We start from the raw sequence: 24733 nt of genomic DNA, 5'->3' as shown, positions 1-24733 counted from the left end.
GAGAGTATATATTCTTAATTACAAGCTCAATTTAACAAAGAAATATCTGAAATATTTAGATTTTATAATTAAATTTATACAGATAATGTTTACATTACATTTGTTATTTATTATTTGAATCCGAGACCCGTCACTTCAAAAACGGACACTGCAAAAAACACCAGGCCTATTATTTACAACTATCTCTATTTTGAAATAAATGTATGCATTTATTTTATTGTATGCATTATTGTATTTATGTATGCATTTTAATGTGTGCAGAAATATGCATTTTCATAGTTATTCTCAGCTGTAAAATATTTAATTTGCTAGAATTTGGTGAGTGCTTTATATATTAAAAATCCACAAAAATGTTGGAGCCGATAGCCTCGTGGACAGCGTTTTGACATATAGTCCTTTCCATCCCGTGCTTTTCTGTCTGATCTCTATACTGTCCTATCAAATAAAGGCATAAACTCCACAGTTATTTTGTTTTGTGCCACTAGATGACAACAGGTTTGCCATCAAAGCATGTGAGAACCAATCTAAAAATCTGGCTTGGTAACATTTGTGAGGAGGGGTAGAAAGATCATCTTGAACGAACTTGTTGAAAACTCTCTCTCTCTCTCTCTCTATATAAATATATATATATATATAGTTTTGATCAAATCTAAGGTGGAGCATGCATTGAAAACTGAAACAATGAACACATCCAAACTAAGCATATAATGATACTTTAAAAAACATGGCGGGAAACAATTCCAGCATCATGGAATGCAATGTGAGAAGAGCGCGTGTCTCTCATTATGGTAATGTTTGCACACAACACCTGTTCTCTCACAATGCTTTAACAGCGATCACTTTACATAACAGTCCACTGTCTGTGCCTTTCCTCACATACCTCATGAATTAAGTATACTTCATTCACTTACCTTTATGCTATTAATTCATTTATAATACTACATTTTACATTCATTTATTCACTGTTATATGTAAGCTTCTTACCCCTGCCTATGCAGTAAACATGAGAATCTATGTGAACTGCTTATTATTTGTTCTAAATGTATTGATACTTGTAAACTTGTAAAACTGCTGTTGTTAAAGATTCTCATTAGATTAAACATAAATGTGCATTAATTAAATATGAACAATGAAACATATAAATCAATTTATCCTGAGCATAGTTTGCTGAATGCATTGTATTATCAGTTTAAGCGACATGATTTCTCTATATGCAACATTCTGTAACATTAAATACTTGAATTGAATCATGCACACAAAGGGGTTTTGTAAAAACTGAAGATGGATCTCACAGACTATTTCTGTAGCTGATCTTGATGAGGTAATACCTCATTTACTCTGATCATAAAACTTTAGTGTCTTTAGAACATGAGAATTGTGCTCGTCTGTCTGAGAAACCCAATCTTCCCAGACACTGTAGTCAGCAAACCAGGGATACAGTCAGCAACTGGTCAACCACAGAATTCATAATTTGACTCATTCTAAGTCACAGACTGCTGGCACAGGTGAGAAGAACCAGCATGATGGAGTTCTGGTTGATTTCGGCTCCTCTGGATAAAGTCAGCTGCCAGTCTTTAGAGAAACTCAAACGGGTCTCAGCCAAAACAGGTCTGGCCACGAGCTCCAGATTCCACATCCCAGAGCTGAAGGTAAGGAAACACTCTTCTTCCCAGGATCCCCAGTGCTTCAATGTAGGCCAGTTCGATGCTTATAGTTGAAAACTGTCAATAATAAATGGACTGTAAACAATAATAGAAAAAGGTTTATTCATGAATAGAGTACAAAATAGAGTTTGAAGTTCTTAACAAATTGTTTTTTTCTACTTTTTCAATCAAGAGTCAGTAGAGGTGCCGATGCTCAAATCACACATTAACACAGCTGTCTTATTTCTTTATATCATTTATTATATCATTGCAAATACTTTGAAAACAGTGTTAAATTGTTGAGCTTGATAAATGCAGTCAATTATATGATTTGTTAAAAAATGTAAAAAATAAAATGCCTTCAAGTGCACCTGGGAAATTACATTTTTATGATATGTCACTTACTGAAGCCTGAAACATAATGCAGAAGTAGCCTAAACAAAGCAAACTAATTGTATTGTGAAGAGTAATCACCAATAAGAATTAATTTCTATCTCTTCTTCATGCATGGTATTCTGGTAACTCTCTTTATTATAAGTAATAGTCGTGTGATTAACTCATTATATCTCTATATAGATTATAGGTATATCATATTATGTTATCTATGCTATAGATCAGTATTTGCACCATATGTGATGTTCTCCTTCAAATATCACAACTTGGCAACCCATTTAGAAATGAGTTTTTCATTCATAAATAGGACTTCGTTCTGTCTTTCGTGTGCTAGAAATGCATAATTATAATATTTAGACTTGCACTTCCAGAGCAAATTATCAGGTCCAAATAATGTCACTTCCGGTCTGTCATGGAAATACCAATGCGACTGAGTTATGTTGAAATTATGATGATTATTGATTTAAATTATTTGAATTCTTCTATACATGTAAGAAGATCAATGCCAAAATTTGCATTTTAAAGGGATACACATTTACATTTAGTCATTTAGCAGACGCTTTTATCCAAAGTGACAAATGAGGAAGCAATACACAAAACTAAAAGTCATTTACTCATTCTTAAGTAGTTGCAAACCTGCTTCTTTCTTCTGTTGAACACAAATGAAGATATTTAAAAAAATGTTGATAACCAAACAGTTGACGGTAGCCATTGTATAGAAAAAATATTATTGAAGTCAATGGCTACCGTGATTGGTTACAAAGAAGGTGGAGGGCTACTTTACATACTATTCATTTCAAGTGGACTTCCCCCAAAAGCCATAGGGTGTTACCCAAGCAAATATAGCCTAATAGAACAGACCCTATTTGTCTTAAGAAAGCAGTTTTGCTTCATGCAGATGCAGTAGGTCTAGATTCAGCTGGATCAAATTGTTATTTCACCCAAAAAGTTCACTCAAAAACATCTGTCATCATTTACTCAACTTCATGTCAATTCAAACCTGTATGAAGACATGTTTTGGAGAATTTTGGTAACCAAACAGTTTTGGGGCCCACTGGCTTACAAGATAATTCTCAAAATATCTTCCTTTATGTTCGACAGACGAAATGAATCATACAGTTTCGGAACGACATGAAGGTGAGTAAATAATAACAGAATGTTCATTTTTTGGTGAACTCTTGATGTAATGAGAAAATGGGCACAAAACAGAATATAATATTGATTATTTCCAAGCAGGTCTCCCATAGACTTGGGAAACTATACTGCACAACAGTGTCTGCTATTGTTTGGATTAAATAGACAGTCTTTGCTCAAAACCATGGGTTAGCCAGAATTTCACATTTGGGCCACTCAAACAACGAGAGCCACAGTGTTACACTCTTTAGAAAGTGAGAAAGGAGAAAGAAGTTTATCTTAAAAAATACACTTTTCACCTTTAACTTCAATTAACAGAAGTTTAAGTTTGTATAGAATGATAATGGATAGCATGAGTTCTGTTTACCAACCATGTGACTGGTTTTGAATTGCCCTGTCTTGGCAACATTACTCTTTTTAGAAACCAATGTGTTCCATATGAATTAATGGATTCAAAAAGAGCTTAACTGTGTGTGTGTCTGTGCATCAAAACAGGTGTTAGATTGCCTCCTTCAGTCAAATGTCTCCATCAGGAGCAACTTCACGAAAAGCGGTTTCAGAAATTCCTGCTATGATTTAGACGTTTTGATGGAAAAACCTTATATTGGCTAAATGTTTGATCTCTCAAAGGTGAAGTCATTTATATGTTTGGGAGGCATGTAGTATAATGGGCCCTCAAGATTCTGAACTAAAACCTCAGCATGTGAGAGGTTGATTTTGTTATGTTTGATTCATCTATAATGCCATTGCTGTAGCTTGTGTAACGGTTTGTTGTGATGTTTCTGAAGGTAGGAACGCTGGATGTGCTGCTGGGGGTCTCTGATGACCTGTCCAGACTGGACTCCTATACAGAGGGGTAAGCACTATCGCTTTAAAAATTACATTTATGTGCATCTAAATATATAACTAAAAATATAATGTGTTCATTACTGAAGTGCTTTTTATATTATAATACATTCCAGTAATAATAGGCCCACCTTTGTCCTTTAGTATATGCTTCTAGTGTACAACTAGCAACCAGTTATTTAAAGTTGTTTTTAGGGTATGATCCTAATAATGGAATATTTTATTGGATGTGTTTGCAGTCGCCTAATGCCATTTAACCCTGTAAAGTGCACATAAAAAAGTGTATATAAAATAATAGTCAGAAAAGCTATACATGTAGGCCTATTATAAAAAAAAATAATAATAAAAGCATGTGTTTTATGTTTTGTATCATATTTGATAATTTTTTTGACACATTATGGCTCATATATATATTATGACATAGTGAGAATATGGAGGGGAAAAAAACATCTCAATTTATTCATGGTCCAAAGCAAGCAAACATAAAAATTTTGCAGATGCTGATATTTATATGACCAATAAGTAAGATTAAACCCTGATCTCTTGTAATTTAAATCAATGAGATCTTTATAACATTATAGTAGATGCTTGCATAAAATTACATAAATATCAGTCATCACTCTATATCTCCAATAATATGCCTTAGTAAGATAATATTTAGATGCTTAGTTTTATGATACAAACATATAATGCAATTCAATACAATGACGATTGAGAGATGAACAAATAAATGTTCTTCAAAAGCCTGATAATAATATTTGAGACTCACATTTGAACATGAAAAAAAGATCTTTGAAAAAAGATCAAATGAAGTTGCCAAAAGTTTCAGTCCAATTTAAGAGATATGACAATATCAAAGCTATTCTTACACTGTAACAAAAAGTCTGTAAAAATACAGTACAATATACTGTAAAGTACTGCTATTTGGTTTTTACAGGTATTTGGTTTTTACAGGTGTTTGGTTTTTACAGGTATTTGGTTTTTACAGCTATTTGGTTTTTACAGCTGTTTGGTTTTTACAGGTATTTGGTTTTTACAGCTATTTGGTTTTTACAGGTGTTTGGTTTTTACAGCTATTTGGTTTTTACAGCTGTTTGGTTTTTACAGGTATTTGGTTTTTACAGCTATTTGGTTTTTACAGCTGTTTGGTTTTTACAGGTATTTGGTTTTTACAGCTGTTTGGTTTTTACAGCTGTTTGGTTTTTACAGGTATTTGGTTTTTACAGGTGTTTGGTTTTTACAGGTATTTGGTTTTTACAGGTGTTTGGTTTTTACAGGTATTTAGTTTTTACAGGTGTTTGGTTTTTACAGGTGTTTGGTTTTTACAGGTATTTAGTTTTTACAGGTGTTTGGTTTTTACAGGTATTTGGTTTTTACAGGTGTTTGGTTTTTACAGGTATTTGGTTTTTACAGGTGTTTGGTTTTTACAGGTATTTAGTTTTTACAGGTGTTTGGTTTTTACAGGCATTTAGTTTTTACAGGTGTTTGGTTTTTACAGGTGTTTGGTTTTTACAGGTATTTGGTTTTTACAGGTGTTTGGTTTTTACAGGTGTTTGGTTTTTACAGGTATTTAGTTTTTACAGGTGTTTGGTTTTTACAGGTGTTTGGTTTTTACAGGTATTTAGTTTTTACAGGTGTTTGGTTTTTACAGGCATTTAGTTTTTACAGGTGTTTGGTTTTTACAGCTGTTTGGTTTTTACAGGTATTAGTTTTTTTTACAGGTGTTTGGTTTTTTACAGGTGTTAGGTTTTTTACAGGTGTTTGGTTTTTACAGGTGTTTGGTTTTTACAGGTGTTTGGTTTTTTACAGGTGTTAGGTTTTTTACAGGTGTTTGGTTTTTACAGGTGTTTGGTTTTTACAGGTGTTTGGTTTTTACAGGTGTTTTTCCGTATTTTCTAAATTACGCTTTGAATTTTGCATCGAAAACAGTGCTTGAGCAGATGGCATTATTCACGGAGATAGTCTCGGTAAAAAAAAAAAAATTAAAGTCAGATTTCGGGTTTGAGGAAATGATATTTAGTTAAATGTAACGTTAACCTAGTTGCTGTCTTCCTTTTTTGGCAAATGAATGTCGGAGCCGTCGTATTCAACATTTTCAGCACACCGTCACATCTTACTCGACGTGGAGGTAAGTTTCGTGTTACAGTGTGTTCACTTTCAGTTGTGTTAATAAAAGTTTATTAAGTTTGAATTGTTTTTGATGCGGTGTATTTGTTACTGAGGTGATGTTAAGCAGCTATGATAGCGTTAAATCTGAAGCTGTGTGCCTTCAACAGAAGCTGGCAAGAAAAGAAGATACCATTACGACGTTTTTATTATTTAAAAGAGACGACTAAATCTGACATCGCTGAATTCTTCAAGGATAACGCACCTTTTCTGTCAAACGAGGCCGTTACATGACAGGTCGTTATTGCTGCTGTATTGTGCATCCCAAGCACCCCCTGCATTCTTATCATGAGTTTGTATTCTGTTTTGTTTATTAACACTACAGTTTTTATTTATGTAAGCATATGGGTAGCAAAATTCTATCTGAAATGTAAAATGCAAAATGGCAATGCAATATGTAAAATGGCAATGTATTTCTGTATTTAAATTGACATTTTCCCATACATGTGTGCAATATTTAGTGCAATATGAAAATGCAATCATATAATTTATATTAGCCATTTCCTACACTAGTTTTAATATGCAAAATAAAACATATTTTAATGCTTTATAAGTTGCAAAATTAAAATGAACATGTATTACACAAATTGATTAGATATGCTGAATATGGCCAAGACTGTAGTGAAATTATCATTTAATTGCTGTTTTTCCTAAATGCATTTAGACTTAGGGCTAGGACACTTGGGATTGCATTTCCATCATAATACGGCATGATAATTGTAGCAAAATGCAGTGAGAATTTGAGGATGCATTCTGAGCAAAAGGTGCAGTAAAAGGGTAGCAAAATGGTGATTTAAATGTCTTTCATTTTTCTTAAATACATTGACACAGTTGCATTTTCATTCAATACCCCGCTATGGATATGAAGTCAATGTGGATTTGAAATGCATTTGAAAATGCAACACGCCCCTGACCTGTCAATCGTTAGGCTACATCAAGACGGGGCTCAGCAAAAGGATGCACAATAGGTCAATATTCTCCCTCAACCAAACGCTTTCCACATTGACTTAAACTATATTCATTGTGGGGTATTTACTGAAAATGCAATTGAAACGCCTTATATGTAAGTGTCAATGCATTTACAAAAAATAAAAGACATTTAAATCACCATTTTGCTACCCTTTTGCTGCACCTTTTGCTCAGAATGCATCCTCAAATTATCACCGCATTTTACTACAATTATCACACGGTATTATGATCAAAATGCAATCCCAAGTGTCCTACCCCTAAGTCTAAATGCATTTAGGATAAACAGCAATTAAATTATCATTTTGCTACAGTTTTTGCTTGGAAATGTTAAACATATATAATCAATTTGGGTAATAGATTTTTGTTTTAATTTCACAACTTATAAAGTGTTAAAATATGTTTTTAATTTGCATATTAAAACTAGTGTAGAAAATGGCAAATGTAAATTACATAACTGAATTTTCATTTTGTACTAAAATTTGGACACGTATGGCAAAATGTAAATTCAAATACTGAACTACATTGCCATTTTATCTAGCATATTTCAAATTGAACATTTCAAATTTAATTTTGCTACCCATATGCTTGCATTTTTATTCACCTTTGCCAAAAAATTAGTAATTGAGTCATTTATTCAGTTGACTTTGTTATTGAAGTTGTTTATGTAGGAAAGATTTAATCAATGTTTGGAGTGGCTTTCTGAATGTACAATGTGTTGTTTATAATTTCTTATTTGTTTATTGTTATTGGTGATTCTAGATTGCTGTAATTCAAGAAGTTATCATTTCCTCCCCCATTGTGGTTGAGCTACACATTCTCTTCGTTTTATTTTACATAACATTAAACATAAAACATCAGGAGAAGAGTGGCACCTACGCTGGAATTCATACAAATGTAAGTAACATATGGAATGAAACTGTGTATAAAGCATTTTGTTGTGTTGCTGTTTAGTTGAAAACAATCAAAGGGTTAGTTCACCCAAAATTTTTACTCACCCTCGTGTCGTTTCAAACCCATAAGACCTTCGTTCATCTTTGCAACACAAATTACGATATTTTTGATGAAATCTGAGAGCTCTCTGACCCTCCATAGACAGCAAGGGTCCTTACACGGTCAAGGCACAGACACGCAGTATAAGGACGTTGTTAAAACAGTCCGTCTGCCATCAGTGGTTCAGTCTGAACTTTAAAGCGACGAGAATACTTTTTGTACGCAAAGAAAATAAAAACAGTGTATCGGTGTGGTGCGGTGTATACGCAGTTTGTGTTCAGAGGATATTCTCCAAAATGGCGCTACTGTGCGACTAATTGATGAATAAAGTCATTATTTTTATTTTCTTTGCATACAAAAAGTATTTTTGTCACTTTAGATTGAACCACTGATGGCAGACGTACAATGCTTTTCATACTTTTCTGGGCCAAAATATTTTAAATTTTGTTCCGAAGACGAACGAAGCTTTTACGGGTTTGGAATGACATGAGTGATTAATGACATAATTTTCATTTTGGGGTGGAGTAACCCTTTAAGTATATCATAAAACATTGTTGACAAGATCACATGACAAATACAATTGGAGACCACTGGAAATGCAAGTTTAGCATTTTATAATCAATATTTGAACTGGAACTCGGTAATTCAATCTCAACCTGTTCTGCACGTTACTCTGTAATTCACTTTCATTTCTTGCCATTTCCAGTCGTACTGTGAAGAAGTCCTGAACGAGAGTCAAAGGTTCAGATGAAAGGACACCTATGCTTCCAAGACTCATGTATGAACAACTTTGAGAATCTGTGTACAATTTGAGCTTTTTTCAAATCTCAACATGGAACTTGGACTGAACATGCAGCAAAAGGTAAAAAAAAGCACTTTCCCCAAACTGGCACATGGCAAGAGATACTAAAAGCACACAAACACTTGGATCCCCGCTCTTAATTTAGATTGTATTGCTCTCTTAGTTTCACATTGAAATGTCAGGCATGAGTGCATGAATCTTTGTTCTTTATTTTCAAATGCTGTACAAAGTTTTTTTTGCAGTATCATGTCAGTTGTAGATGACAGAATTCACATTTTTGGGTGAACTGTCCTTTTAAATAACATTTCACTTGACTATTTACTATAAGTCTATAGTAATTGTTATTAATGACAGCCCTGTCTTTGTATTATTTTTTCCCCATGTATCTGAAAGTGTTTTGAATCTTGACTGTTTCACAGTGAAGTTTATCTTTGTGACCCACTATCTGCTGCAACACCAATATTGTACAAGTACCTGCTCATGTTTTTTTTACTGCCTGTTGCTGTTTAAAATTTAATATTTTTGTCTTCACCTGTTAAAGGCAAATTAAAGCTTCTGAATGCACTTTTAAGAATGTTTACACGAGGTAAGAATAAACCATGTTCAATTTCTATATATTGTGCTGGATTTATTTGCTACTAAAGATAGGCCTATGCTATAATTTCTTTTAGAAATGTCTGCATAATGGATTGTCCGTTTGTAAAATGTAAATCTACAGAATTTTCTGTTTTAATGTTGAAGGAAATGTCCGTAAATTTAACAGAAAATGTCTTGGTATTGGCCAATACATTATCCGTTTTTTTACTGTTTTACTGTTTTACCGTTTTATTATCCGTGTACGTTTACTTTATAAAGTCAAGATTTGACAGCAAATAGACACATGAAGCACAAGCTGAGCTTTTAGATAATAAAGTATCTTTTATTGCTAAAAACATCTAAACTATGTAGTAGATTGTGCACAACAGAATGTTCAGTTTTGATCATGTTGATCATTTAGAGGCCTTAGAAATGTTCCTATCAAATGTGATACAGTAGACTTTATAGGATTAAGAATCTATTAGATCTTCTTCTGTTGGTGTGTTGGAATTTGTCACATTAATATATTCCCGTATTGCCAGTAAGGACTCAGACTGATGGGTTCTATAGCACGTTTACCTCCATGTGTTTGTGGGAAATTTCTCGAGCTGTTGTAATACAATTCTCAGTGAGACACTCAATCCAGTCGAGTCCAGTTTCAGGTGCCAGGTGACATGAATCTTCCTGTCTCAGCTGCAATGTTTATGTGTTGTGGAAACTGCCCTCTCCTTTACTCCTTTCTCTTTTTCAGTATACGATATCCATTCATAAGACTTCCAGACAAGGTTACACTGGGTTCAGGTGCTGGGGTGACCTTTGGGGTCACAGCTCTAAGTGTGAATACTAGCGTGGTTTTAATGCTTAATTATCATTATCCTGGCTGAGAGATATTTTGCAGCTCCAAGATTCCTGAATATTCAGCGCTAAAGGTTTCAAACGCTATTGTTTCATGATCTTATTATCTTGTTAGGTTTAGAGAGTGGAGTCTAGTTATTGTATTTATATTATTTACATATTTAATAGGTTCAGTAATTTCACTTTAATGGTAATGCATTGCTTCTTTTCAAGCAATTAAAGTGAAATAACTAAAACATAGAAGCCTGAGAAAAATGCTCAGTTTAGAAGAAGAACTCTTCATGAAAATGTAATATTGAGTTAAAATCTTAATCAAGTGCTTTGCATGTGCTTTTAGTATGTTACTCAACACATCAAAATAAGTGTATTTTTCATAAGTTTTGTTTTTTCAAAGCACAACTTTAACGTAAACTTGACATTATCATACTTATAAAAAAGTATACTTAAGTATGCTCTCCTTAAGTACAATTAAGGAGCCTTTTATTTCTTTATTATATATCTTCAAGTTCTGTTTTTAAATATACTTTGACGATCTGAAGTGCATTACTTATTTTATGAATTAAAGATATAAATAAATGCTATAAAAAGTGTTGGTTCATTCATAATAAATTGTACATTAACTACTGTTCAAGTATACACCCTTAAGCAACATTTCACTCTTCTGCTTTCTCTTGTTCCACTTTAACACAGTGTGATGCGACAGACCTCTCAGTGTTTGGGTGAGGTGATGGAAGAGTTCAGTGGAAAACTCCTGGAGAGCATGCTGGCCAACGGAGGTGAGTGAATGTGGGGAGCACTCCTCTGTAACGACTAAACCTGTTCCATAAGAAAGCAGAGAAGAGCTCATTAGCAGAAGGCCACCTCCTCTGAGCCAGGCCATGTTCTCCACGAGATCAAGTTACATAAGATATAAACATGGCTTAATGGAAGTGTTACATACCATGCAAATGATCATTGCCTTGAGAGATTGTTTCATTTCTTTGATTGTTAATCAAAAGTCTCAGTAATGCTTTGTTAATATTATCAACAGAGCACAGGACTCATCAGAAAGATCATCAGTCACCGTTGAAATCGTACTTCCAGACAATACAAGGTATGCTAACATTTGTAAGCTAACTTTTTGAGCTAATAACCTTATGGGTGTAAAGATATAAGCATATCTTTGAACCTTTAATGAAGTGCACTTAATTGTATCGTAAGTGCACTTGTAATTTTAAAAGTATATCTTTTCAAAACTGCTAATATAATATTAATGAAATACTTATATGTACTGAAAAAGAGACACTTTCAAGACTGTTTCTTAACACGCTTTGTGAACAAATACGTTTTGAAAAAATTCACTTTGTAATAACGGCAAATTAAAAGTATTACATTTTTAAATAATTATTTGTAATATTCTTTTATTGTGAGTTAAAGAAGTACACTTGTTTTGATGTGCTGACTAACATAGGCTACTAAAGCATTGTGTATGTGTATTAAACTGCATTGTGTATTTGATGTTACATTTAGCGTTAATATGTTTTACATGACATGTAAGTTTAAATAGCAATTACATTAAAATATATTTTACTTTATCATTGCCAGCACATTCAGCAGTATAAAACCTGAATTCCAGAAATGTTGTGACATTTTTTAAATTTGAATAAAATGAAAACCAAAAGACTTTCAAATCACATGTGCCAACATTTTATTCACAATAGAACATAGATAACATAACAAATGTTTAAACTGAGAAATTTTACAATTTTATGCACACAATTAGCTCATTTCAAATTTGATGCCTGCCATAGGTCTCAAAATAGTTGGGACTGGGGCATGTTTACCATGGTGTAGCATCTTCTTTTCTTTTCAAGACAGTTTGAAGATGTCTGGGCATCGAGGTTATGAGTATGGAATGTGGAATTTGGTCCCATTCTTGCCTGATATAGGTTTCCAGCTGCTGAAGAGTTTGTGGTCATCTTTGACGTATTTTTTGTTTAATGATGCGCCAAATGTTCTCTATAGGTGAAAGAGCTGAGCTGGCAGGCAGGCCAATTCAGCACCCAGACTCTTCTACTATGAAGCCATGTCGTTGTAATAGCTGCAGTATGTGGTTTTGCATTGTTCTGCTGAAATACACAAGGCCTTCCCTGACATAGACGTCATCTGGAGGGGAGCGTATGTTGCTCTAAAACCTTTATATACCTTTCAGTATTCATAGTGAACTGACACATTGAACTGAACGCTGATAACAAGTTGGAAGGCCTCCCTCCTCTGTAGCCCGGAGGACACGGCGTCTGTGATTTCCAACAAGAATATCAAATTTGGACTCGTCTGACCATAGAACACTTTGAAACAGTCCATTTTAAATGAGCCTTGGCCCACAGGACACGACGGCGCTTCTGGACCATGTTCACATATGGCTTCCTTCTTGCATGATAGATATTTAGTTGGCATCTGCAGATGGCACGGCAGATTGTGTTTACCGACAGTGGTGCTGGATGTGAGGGGTCCAGAGTAATTTTGCCATCCCTTTTGCTCACTCTGGATAAGTACAGTTCTTGGAGAGTGGGGAGGGTTGTACCAATGATTCGCTCAGCAGCCCGGACTACCCTCTGTAGTCGTCTGAGGTCAGATTTGGTAGCTGAGCTGAACCAGACAATTATTGAAGTGCAGAGGACGGATTCAATGATGGCAGAGTAGAACTGTTTCAGCAGCTCCTGTGGCAGGTTAACCTTGTCTGGGAGATGGTGGTGCCCAGGAACCTGAATGACTCCACTGCAGTCACAGTGCTGTTCATGATGGTGAGTGGGGGAGAACAGGGGGGTTTCGATCATCTCCACTGTTTTGAGCATGTTGAGCTCCAGTTTGTTAAGACTGTACCAGACAGCCAGCACCTCCCATCTGTAAGTAGACTCGTCACTGTCCTGAATGAGGCCGATAAGTGTGGTGTCATCTGCAAACTTCAGGAGCTTGACAGAGGAGTCTTTAGATGTGCAGTTGTTGGTGTAGAGGGAGAAGAGCAGTGGGGAGAGAACACAGCACTGAGGAGCTCCGGTGCTTGTACGGGTGCAGGATGAGAATTTTCCCAGCCTTACTAGCTGCTGCCTGTCTGTCAGGAAGCTGGTGATCCACTGACAGACAGAAGTGGGCACGGAAAGCTGAATTAGTTTGGGCAGGAGGAGGTTTGGAATGATAGTGTTAAAAGCCGAGCTGAAGTCCACAAAGAGGATCCTCACATAAGTCCCTGGTCTGTCTAGATGTTGCAGAACATAATGCAGTCCCATGTTGACTGCATCGTCCACAGACCTGTTTGCTCTGTAGGCAAACTAAAGAGGATCCATCAAGGGTTCAGTAATGTCCTTCAGGTGGGCCAGCACCAGTTTTTCAAACAACTTTATGACCACAGACATTAGATCCACAGGCCTGTAGTCCTTTAGTCCTGAAATTTTGGATTTCTTTGGGATGGGGATGATGGTGGAGTGTTTGAAGCATGAAGAGACTTTGCACAGCTCCAGTGATCTGTTGAAGATCTGTGTGAAGATGGGGGCCAGCTGGTCAGCACAGGATTTCAGACAGACTGGTGTAACACAATCTGGGCCTGGTGCTTTCTTTTTCTTCTGCTTCCGGAAGACCTGGCGCACATCACAGGTGTGGTGGGGAGGCGGGTTGCTGGAAGTGTTAATGGTGTTAATAGTAATGGTTAATGATAAACACAAAGACACCAGACAACAATGTGGTGTAACTATCCTTAGAGTCCTTTTACATGCTGCAAACTCCCACATGAAGTATAGACTATTAGCAGCCATAACCAGAAGTTCATCCACAAGGACAAGTTGTCTCACCTCAAATATAAGATTTAGACAACTTCAGCTTATGTAATAAACATTCATGTGCTTACAAGCTTTACAATTCTGAAACTCACAAATAAACCCTTTGGTACAATAAATGTAAGTGCATTATTGTGAGTGTAACAGAAACCAGATGGTAAGAGCCATGCAGGTAAACCTCACTCCCATGAACTCAAGAGCTGCACTAGCAACTGGTGTTAGACTAGAGGCTGCAGTCTGTAGCGTCCTTATTAGCGCACCTACCACCCATGCCAGAAAGACAGGTTGGAATCCTGCTCGGAGTAAGTACGTGGGGAGTAGAACTGCAGGGGTTACATTGATGCCATGACCCAGATGGGAGTGAGGTTTAGGGGGTGAGTGTAACGGAGGCCAGCTGGCAAGTGCTGCACAGGTAAACCTAACTCCCTGATCTCAAGAGGTACACTAGAGACTGCGGTATGAATATAAATTATTTTCTGTTATACGTATATCACAGCAATTTCTCACAAGAGCAGTGCATAAGCATTATTAACGGGTTCCTGTTTTCACAGTGACCACATCACCAACAAGTAGAGTTCCGACGCTGAGAATAGGCCTTTATGAAGTATTATAAAATTTGAAAAAAGATGTTTATTGAGATTGATTTCACACTAAGTGAAAGATTTCTATTCAGTAAATCTGACTGAATCCTGATAATTTAAGCAGTTAATAGCTGCACTTTGTGGTTTGCGTTTCATTGTTCCACACAAATTATTAAAGGACATATTCTGTATAGTAAATGAGAAATCACTTTATCTGCCTGCTTTTGTCATTATGCCACTGTTCTGCTTACAGCATTCACTTGTTTCTTGATGTTTCAGTGGATTTGGCAACATATGTGACCAGGTTTCAATGGGACAGAGCCAAGTACCCCACTGCACAGCCTCTGAAAACCCTCGCTGACATCATCTCCAAAGTAAACACCTTGTATAAAACACCTTTTTAAACAATTACAACTATTTGTTTCTGTATGCCTGTTCTATTGTATAAATGTTTGTGTGTGTGTGTGTGTGTGTGTGTGTGTGTGTGTGTTAGCAAGTTTCTCAGGTGGACACCGAGTTGAAATCCCGCAGGGCGGCTTACAGTCATGTGAAAGCCAGTATTCAAAGCTTTGAGCGAAAAACTGAGTGAGTTTTCATATCATGAAATATCATATCATGAGGACTTACATAATATTTTGAGGTCTATTTTAGAACTATTTTTGCATTGTTTTCATGAAAAATTATATTACAGGAAAAATTATATTTCAATGCTTTAGTGTTCTCCCGAGAAACTTTTGAGTTCACTTGCAAAACTTTTGTGATGAAAATAATATGAGGTGGGAATGGAAGAAAAAAAATATTTCACAAAACTTTTGCATTCTCTTAAGAAATTATATTCATTCGCAAAACTTTTGTGATGTTAATAATAATAAAAAAACATGTAACCATGGTTCCATTTCAGTCAGTCATGCTCTAGTTACGTCGATACTGATGTTTGGGGTTTTCCCTTTCATCTCTGAGTAGTAAAAACAGGCCACTGAGACATTGACGAGTGGAATTTGCATGCCTAGCCATTCCTCCATGCACACCGGTATATAAGAAGGTGGCGTGCATCTACTAATTCAGATTTTTGCTTTGGAGCCAAACGGTTGCTGCTATATGTACTTTTTGTTTTCTCCAATCACGTGCGGGAAATTCTCTTTGTTGGGCACTTCTGTTTACGGTGCATTCAGTGGTGTTTCCCCTGTCATAGCACGGTTAAATTCTGTGATTCCCCCCTGGGTGCTTTGGCATCAAAAGAGCAGTTTCCGTAGAAGAGCTACATGGATGAGAGCGTCTTTTTAGCGTTTCTGGATGTGGTTGTCTCCTAAGCCCCTCTGACAGCCACGATTGTTGTCTCATGAGCCATAAACATGCTGAGACTTCGTTCATGGATGGTTCATGTCCTCATTGTGAGCACATATCCATGGGAATGTTGAGATCGCGACTTTCCCTTCTCATGAGGAGGGAAGTCCCCTCAGTTGCTTCCCAGCCCGGAAATTCTGGGAAGCATTAGTTTTTTAACTAAGTCCATTAGATCTGAGGGTTACAGTGGGAGCTTTTCTGTCATGCCAGTCCTCACGGACCTTGTTGCAAGCCATCAAGTTCCCGAAGGAGATTGCTGGGCCGTCTCACTGCAGTCCGACAATTTTGTTGGGGCTTTGGAGGAGGATCAGGCGCTTCAGAGGATGAGGACTCTGATGAGCTTTCTCCTTCTGGGAGCACTACAAAGTCAGAGTCTGCCTCTGAAGTGTCTGCTATGCTTTCCTGGGCAGTCAATCGGTTCCTAGACGCGTGGCGCAACTTGCAGCTGCAACCTGCCTCAGTGCCAATTTTCCCGGAGGTGCATGAGGAGGTCATGAAGTCGTGAAGGGCACCTTTCTCTGCCCTAAGCTGCCTCTTATTCCCTCACTACCCTCGATGGTGGGGCCACCAAGGGTTATGTGGAAATACCTTGCATTTATGCCGCAGGGGGCCGCCACATGGAGGGATCACCTGCGTCTCCTGTAAGTTGATGTCAGCACACTCTTTGCACTTAAGTTCAGCATACACAGAGCTTCAGAATCTCTGAACAGCTCTTTGTTTGCTTTGGAGGTCAGCAGAAGGAGAAGGCTGTTTCCAAGCAGACGTTGGCCCACTGGGTAGTGGATGCCATCGCTTTGGCATACCAAACACAAGGCAAGCCAGTGTTTCCTCCTCTTGGGCGTTGGCATACGGCAGACATCTGCAGAGCTGTGGGCTGGGAGACACCTAACACCTTTGCAAGATTCTACAATCTCTGCGTTGAGCCAATCTCATCCTGTGTGTTGGGTACTAACAGGTAAATGAGAGGGGACCTGCTCTGTGTCTCGCTCACAGTACAATTCTCCCTCAATTGGGGTGTGGAAGTGCCATCTATCTCGCCAGACGTGCTTCTCACTTGTTGAACCCTGAGTTGAGTTTCCTCCAGCACCTTCGGCTGTTGGGTTTGGTGGAAGAGCCCCAAGCCAGGCTCAGTATTTGTGTTGCATGCCTGTTTGTCAGCCCCTGTACTGAGCTCGATTCCCCACATATAGTGAATGCCTTCTGGTGATCCATTGTGCGTTCCTTCCATGATACAGTTTTCCTTTCAGGTAAACCTGTATTCTTCCCCTTAACAGAGTTGCTTCTGTCCAGTTTTTGTCTTAGTTTCTTCCCTCTGTAGGTGGAGTCTACCGCTGCAACTCCATATGTAGTACTGCCATCTCGGACAGTCCATTAGTTTACTCTCCACATGCTACCTCCCTTAGGGCATGATGTGGCCTCCGTAGCATCCCTCTCCATTTAGATTTGGGTACGCTTCACCTGGTGTAATACATCTGGCCGTGTCTGTACCAAAAGCAATTGTGAAAGAACGGAATCTCTCTTTCGATCAGGAAACAGGAACAGCGGCTGTGGCTCTCCTCATTGTGGGTTCAGCTTTTTGTGATTTCAACTGGAAGAAAGTTCCTCTGGCATACAACTTGGTACTAGGTAGGTTACGATGTGGAATGATAGCTGTTACTTGCTTGTACCTGCCAACTTCTGCATCACCAGACCTTGTAACACAGTTAAGTGGTTGTGGCGCTTTCTATAAGGAACCCAAATGTCAATGTCGACATAACATCGGATGTGTCTGACTGAAAGGGAACATCTGTTTTCCTTGCTCTACCCTAATGCACTACTCAAGGAGTCTACCAAAGGAAGCGTGAAAGGTACCAGAAATGCTCAGTAAATCATTAAAATAGCACTCCATACTACAACCTTCAATGTTAGCAATTCTCCAAGGGGGAGCATACATCCTCACAGCTAACTCAGGAAAGGGAGGCAAACAAGAGCAGGCTCTAAACCTCAAAGGAGCAACCAGGAAGCTTAGGCCCTACTTCAAGACCCAAAGTAACAGGAGGAGAGCAGCTCATACCCTGCCTTGAGTAAAGGCACTCTACCCAATCAAAGGGAAGTGATATCCCTACTTCAAGAACCAACAAATAGTTGGGGAGGGACATAACCAAAGTAGAGGGAATATATACTGCCCTACCTAACTCTGTTCACTTTACTCAACCATTGACTAGAGGGCACAAGCGACAAGGTGTGACAAGGAGAGTGGATTAGTTCTAAAACAAAACTCAATCACTGCTACTCAATCCCTAAGAAACCAGCACCCAAACCTCCTAGTCAGGGGAGAAAACAAGAGAAAGGCAGGCTGCCTTTTGCCAATAACTCTCACCCACCATACACCAAACCCAAGGAAGCCACAGTGAAGCTTATGCCTACTACTATGGGAATCTGATCCCATATATGCCCTACTTAAAAAACCCATAACATGGGGAGAGCAGCTCAATCCTGACTTAAATAAAGTTAATTATCTAGGACTCGCTATAGCTAGCGCTTTAATGCTAACCATAGTATGCAATATATAAGAAGGGACGCACCACAGGCCAACTACCTCTGCTTGCCGGATTTCTACCACGCAACCATCCACAGAAGAGTGTACAATTATACTTTAGACCCTAACATAGCAGAGAATGTAGCTCAACACTTGAAAAACCGAAGTACAGTATCTTGCTGAAAAAGTGCCGGCATGCATAAGTGTAAACAAGTACTACTCAGAGTGCAATATGAAACAAGTGACAGAAAGAGCTACTCAAACAGTTGGGAGCCTTATTCCTCCTACGTCTCCACACTGAGGTGTTGAGATAATGGAGGAATTTATATGTACTGTAGCTTGAATAGTCTCTCTGATGTAGTTGAACTAACTGCTGGTGGAGAGGCTGTGTGAGTAGCGTTATGTGATGATGCACCAGTTTAGGATCTGCTTGTGATCTTCCCTGGTGCTGCATCCTCTTTGAAGGCTCCAACGGAGTGAGTGGATTTAGTTTTCAACTGTGGAGAGGTTCCCTTCTCACTTGACTTTTTGTCTTAAAAATGAATTAAAGTCAGGTATTTTGCACCTGCACCTCTTGAAGTAGGGATGTATGCTTCCTATGGGCATGATGTTGGATGGGCGCTTCACAGGCCTCTCTAATATGACAAATGTTCAAGAACTTGGAAAGTAGATGTAGCCGATCTGCAAGCGCTAGCTACAGCAGGTCCGGGAGAAATGCCTTCATTTAAAACAGGGCTGAGCTTTGCAGCCTTCTTTTCCCTTGTTTGCCCCCCTGAGGTTTGGGTGCTAGTTTTACAGGTATTCAGTAGGTTTTGAAAAGGCTTGCAAACTTGTGCAAGGAAGTAGAGGAACCAACATGAAAGCAATCCCTGCGATCGATCCTGTCCTGCTGCAGATTCTCTGTTCTCATCCTTCAAGAGAAATTGTATCATAGGTGGAGCTTCCCACCAGCGAATGCATCAAAATGATAGCATTCAGCTCTCTTGAGAACCAAATGTCACCATGCAGTCACTAAATTTGTATCCCTCAAGAGAGAAATAACAGAGCCTCTCATGATGAATGCATCACTGTGAGTGCCCCCATTCCCTCGAGAGCTGAACATGCTCTGTGCTAAAAACCCTGATGATGTGTTTTGCAGGCGCCCTTTTATTCTCACAGGCGCTCCTGCTTGTGATGTCATGAACTGCCATCACCCAATGAATTGGCATGTTTTCTACATGTGCTCAGACTCAAGTCACGCTGATGGTGTTCCCCATAGCATCAAGTCCAGATGCTGTGTTGAAGTTCCACTTCGAAAGGGAATCAAAAAGTTTGCAAAATGCGAGAGAATGCAGAGTTTCTCGGGAACACAACATGTCCCCTTACATGCTCCATACCTTTCCCCTCTAAATGTTAAAATGTAAAATGAGGTTCTTAGTTTTTAAATGTGACCTGGACGTTTATGTGAGATTCAAAGAAAACTTATAACCATCACTACTGCTGTACTTAACCAGGGGAAGCTTGCAGACCCGTGCATTGACAAATATCGTGAAAAGGGAGGACTTGGTTTTGAATTCAGAGTACCTCACAACACTGCTAGTGGTGGTGCCCAGGTCAGTGTGAACTCTGAGAGCAGATCTTAGCTCACATATTACTGATCAAGCATTTTTCTGAATGTATTTGTTACATCATTTCTATAGAATGGCATATGCACTATGGGAGAAGACGTATGAGTCGATGTCAAAGTTTGTGGTTCCTCGTTCCAGCCGGTTGGTGCCCATGCATGTTTGTTGAGTGGTTTGTATTTCAGGGTTCCCACAGTCATGGAAAATCTGAAAATAGTCATTTTAATTGTTTAAATGCATTAATCGCGGATTAATTGATCATTGATATCTGGACATCCACCCCCTTAATCTCTATAAAATGCTATTATGAAATATGTATCTAGTAATCATGAACGACTGGAAAGGTCATGGAAATTCTCTGAAAAAAAAACAGGCGTGGGAACACTGTTGTTTCGACAGCCCAGATTGCATCTCATTTTACATATCTTGTTTTAACCATGGAGCAGAAGGCTAATCTGTATCCATCTGTGTTATCAAGTTACTCTCTGGTTGTCGTAGTTTGTCTGGTTGTAGTTTGGGAGATGGTTTCCAACTCATTGGCTTTAATTGGCTCTTTGTATTTTCTCTCTGTTTCAGACATATCAAGCAAACCATAGTCATTTTTCAGTTTGCCTCTAATCTTTTGTATGGCATAATAACTATGTTTATATTTGTATAACAGGAAGTTGGCTGAGGATGCAGATGCAGGGATTTTCACAGTAACCCTGTTTAAGAATGACATTGCTGAATTCAAAACCAATGCCAAAAAGCACAAGTAAGCTTACTCTCGAATCTTTACTACACAGCCTTGTTAAAAAGAAGCAGACTTTTAGTGCCTTAAAAGAATATACTTAAGTGCAAACTGAATGTAATGTTTTTGGACATTTATTTGGATGTTCATTTCAATTCTCTGGAGTGACATCAAAACCAGGAAGGCCAATTTGCCACAAGTTCTCTCAAGATCTGCAAGTACACTCTCCTTTTTAAAGGTACACTTACCTTATTGACCTCTAAACGGTGCCTACAAATTCCTTTAAGGTACATATTAGTATTTAAATTGTACATACATATACCTAAATGGACCATATTAGTAACTTTTTAAAGTATACCGCCCCTTTGACAGCTTTTAAACCTTTTTTTCTGAAAGTGTACTTTTAAAAAATATATATATTTTTAAGATTTTAAGTACACTGCAAGTGCATATTTAATACAATTAAGTGCACTTCTTTTTAACAAGGGTTGATTGAGCCTCTATTTAGGCTTAATAAAGAAACTACTCATTCCTGTGGTGGCCAACAGGTTTACAGTGCGGGAACACAACCTGGATGAAGCCGAGAAGCAAAAGCAGGAGATAGGCCGTCTTGTTGTGGATAAGAAGGAACTGTATGTAAGTAAATCCTAATAACTGAGAGCTTATTCTTTTTCATAATATAAATACTAAACAATATTCATTTAAAATTCTTTATTAAGCACTGTTTACAGAGACAAAACAGACCACAGAACTGATCAAATGACAAATTTCCATCAATGATTCTTCAACATGTTCAACTGTGTTTGGATGCAACTTCCTGCTTTTACCATTTTCACACCTTTTTATTTTGTTTTCATTTTCATTTTATTTAGTTTTTTTACACCATCAGATAAAAACATGTGTACTGTCATATAGAATATATATGATATGTATTTTGAAATCTACAGCTTCAGTAGACTACAGAATGACTATAGAATGACATGAGACTGGACGATTTTCAGCTTCGATTCATCAGTACAGAAAATCTTTTTGAAACATTTTGAAATATTTCCCATTTCATGCATTAAATGCATGCATGCAATTTATTGTTGTCATTGTTACTAGCTACTATTTGACCTTATAACAGGTGAAATATGGAAAAAAAAATATCTTCATGGTTGAGACAGACCGTGATATTGCTTGATTTAATGATTTAATCTTTAATTTCAATATCTGAGCGTGTTGCTAAAAAAGTAGGCATGGAACCTTATAATGTTAACCTTTTCATTCTCACAGGACATAGCAGTAAATGTACATACTAATATTTCTGTTTGTTTATATATTTAAACAACATGAAATATAGATATGAGGATGGGCTAGTGAGAGTATTTTGGGGGGGGGGGGGGGGGGGGGTAGTGAGAGACTAAATTAAAAATAAAAGTGATCTAGTGATTAATTTCAAAATTAATGGCCAGTAAAAGTTGTATTCAATGTCTCAAGAATCAGTGCAATGATAACAGTCTGCTTGTTTGTCCCAACAGAGAACATTTGTGTGTTGGCTAAAGGTCAATTTCAGTGAGATCTTTGTGGCCTGGATTCACATCAAGGTCCTCCTTACATTCGTTGAGTCAGTTCTCAGGTAAAATGTCCACTTGAAGAAGTAAACTAAAGAAATTACAGATATAAATGGATAAAGTGGGGAAGTCGTGGCCTAATGGTTAGAGAGTTGGACTCGTGATCCAAAGGTTGCGGGTTCGAGTCTCGGGCCGGCAGGGATTGTAGGTGGGGGGAGTGAATGTCCAGCGCTCTCTCCACCCTCAATACCACGACTGAGGTGCCCTTGAGCAAGACACCGAACCCCCAACTGCTCCCCGGGCGCTGCAGCATGGCTGCCCACTGCTCCGGGTGTGTGTTCACGGTGTGTGTGTGTGTGTGTGTTCACTGCTGTGTGTGTGCACGTTGGATGGGTTAAATGCAGAGCACGAATTCCGAGTATGGGTCACCATACTTGGCTGAATGTCACTTCACTTCACTTCACTTCACTTCACATAAACACAAAACTCATTGCATTTGCTCTGCTGTTGGTTAGGTATGGTCTGCCGGTCAGTTTCCAAGCTATTTTGCTACAACCCACTAAGAAGAGTAGGAAGCAGCTAAGGCAGCAACTCAACTCTTTATTCAAACACCTCGACCCAGCAGCGGCTACCAGTAAACCAGATGTAAGATTTGTTTTCATTCTCTTTTTGTACCTGAATTCCCATTTCCACAGCAGCACATGATTATAGGATTGGTGCACCCAAAAATGAATTTCTATTATAAAATAAGAAATGTTTAAATGTTGCTTGAAAAAAAATTTGGCTGCATATAGAAACATTTTTGAATAGTCATCAATGGAAAAAGATCCTCTATAATACCAGATGGTGTAGTTACTACATCTACTAGCATTTAAGCTACTCACCGTCATGTAATTTCAAAGCCATTTGACTTTTTATTTCTTACATGAAGCACCAAAGAGAAAATCCCAACGAATTAAACACCTGCTACTCGCTCTTTTGTAATGAATGGGGACTAAAGTGTTGAAACTTCAAAAATGACACAATAACACCCTAGAAATATCTCAAAAATATCATAATTGTAGTCCATGTGTTTTAAAGCCATATAAAAGCTTTGTGTGAACAACAATCAGAAATTGTTGTTTTGACGTGAAACAATTCTGCTCACTGACATTAGCTGTTTACATTTACATATTTTTATATACAAGGTTTGGGATATTGCTTTAAAAAAAACACCAAGATGCTCATAAAATCTTAAAATGTGCATAAAAAAGGAATGCACTCAACTGATGTGGCTATTTTTATATTCAGAAAGAAAGCATGCACATAAACTACAATGAAAATAAATATACCAAATAACACATTTACAGAATAAATTCCTGGATACACACACACAAAAACTCATGTGACTTCAACATATCATATTATTAGATAACTGGATTAACCTAGCAATCCCAAATGATTTGGTATATTTACCTCCCAGAACTGGCTCACAGGTTTGCGTTCCCAAAAATAAGGCATCCAAACATGATGACAGCAGTTGTTATTGGTTTTTGTCTGTGTGCTCTAAGGTGCAGGTGATTTATTATGTAGGAAAAAAAGTCAGAGGCTTCCCTGATTGCAGCAACTGTTTATGTTTATTAATAGTTTGCATCCTTTTCCCAGAAAGTGAAGATTATTCTCTTTCTGTCATTCTTCCAAGGTGGAGCTTGATATCCCAGATGGAAACACCAGCCAGCAGGAATATTACTCCTACATCTGTTATCCTATCAAAATTAATTTGGTGGATCCAAGTTAATGCTAAATCATAGAATAACGTTATTTGGCACTTATTGTTTTGCGTCTTGCAGATTTAAATAAACCCTGACAAACAGATGGAAGTCATGATTGAGTGTGAACTTTATGACCTGCAGCATGTGAAGTTGTGAAGACTTGGGAACTATACTGGTTTTTAACTATACTGGTTTTTGTTGCCAAACTACAGAATCATCTGAATTATACATTAGTTGTAACATTGACCCCAGAAATGTATCATACTAAAAATATATATATATATATAAAAAAAAAAACATTTTAAATACATAATAAAAATGTATGACAATGTTTTTTTCAACATCCAACATCTTAGCAATGCATATTACTAATAGTTTTGATATATTTACAGTAAGAAATTTAACAAAATATCTGTTAATTTTGACCCATGCAATGTATTTTTGGCCATTGCTACAGATATACACACAC

At 37.5% G+C, this 24733-nt stretch overlaps 1 protein-coding gene across 1 annotated transcript; it reads left to right on the top strand.

Moving 5' to 3' along the window:
* Window positions 1-1523: 1523 nt before the first annotated feature.
* On the top strand, window positions 1524-24290 carry atp6v1c2 (ATPase H+ transporting V1 subunit C2; the record flags this gene model as incomplete). The annotated part of the gene is made up of 13 exons (XM_079385723.1): window positions 1524-1649; window positions 3959-4026; window positions 11065-11150; window positions 11405-11467; window positions 15044-15138; window positions 15258-15349; window positions 20120-20224; window positions 20306-20374; window positions 20892-20984; window positions 21509-21596; window positions 22481-22578; window positions 23029-23158; window positions 24195-24290. The coding sequence occupies 13 exons, from the start codon at window positions 1524-1526 to the stop codon at window positions 24288-24290; spliced, it is 1209 nt and encodes a 402-aa protein (XP_079241849.1).
* Window positions 24291-24733: the final 443 nt, after the last annotated feature.

The sequence above is a fragment of the Barbus barbus genome (genome assembly GCF_936440315.1).
Source record: "Barbus barbus genome assembly, chromosome: 30".
NCBI lineage: Eukaryota > Metazoa > Chordata > Actinopteri > Cypriniformes > Cyprinidae > Barbus > Barbus barbus.
The sequence above is the reverse complement of the archived record's forward strand: the minus strand, read 5'-3'. Positions and strand labels throughout refer to the sequence as shown.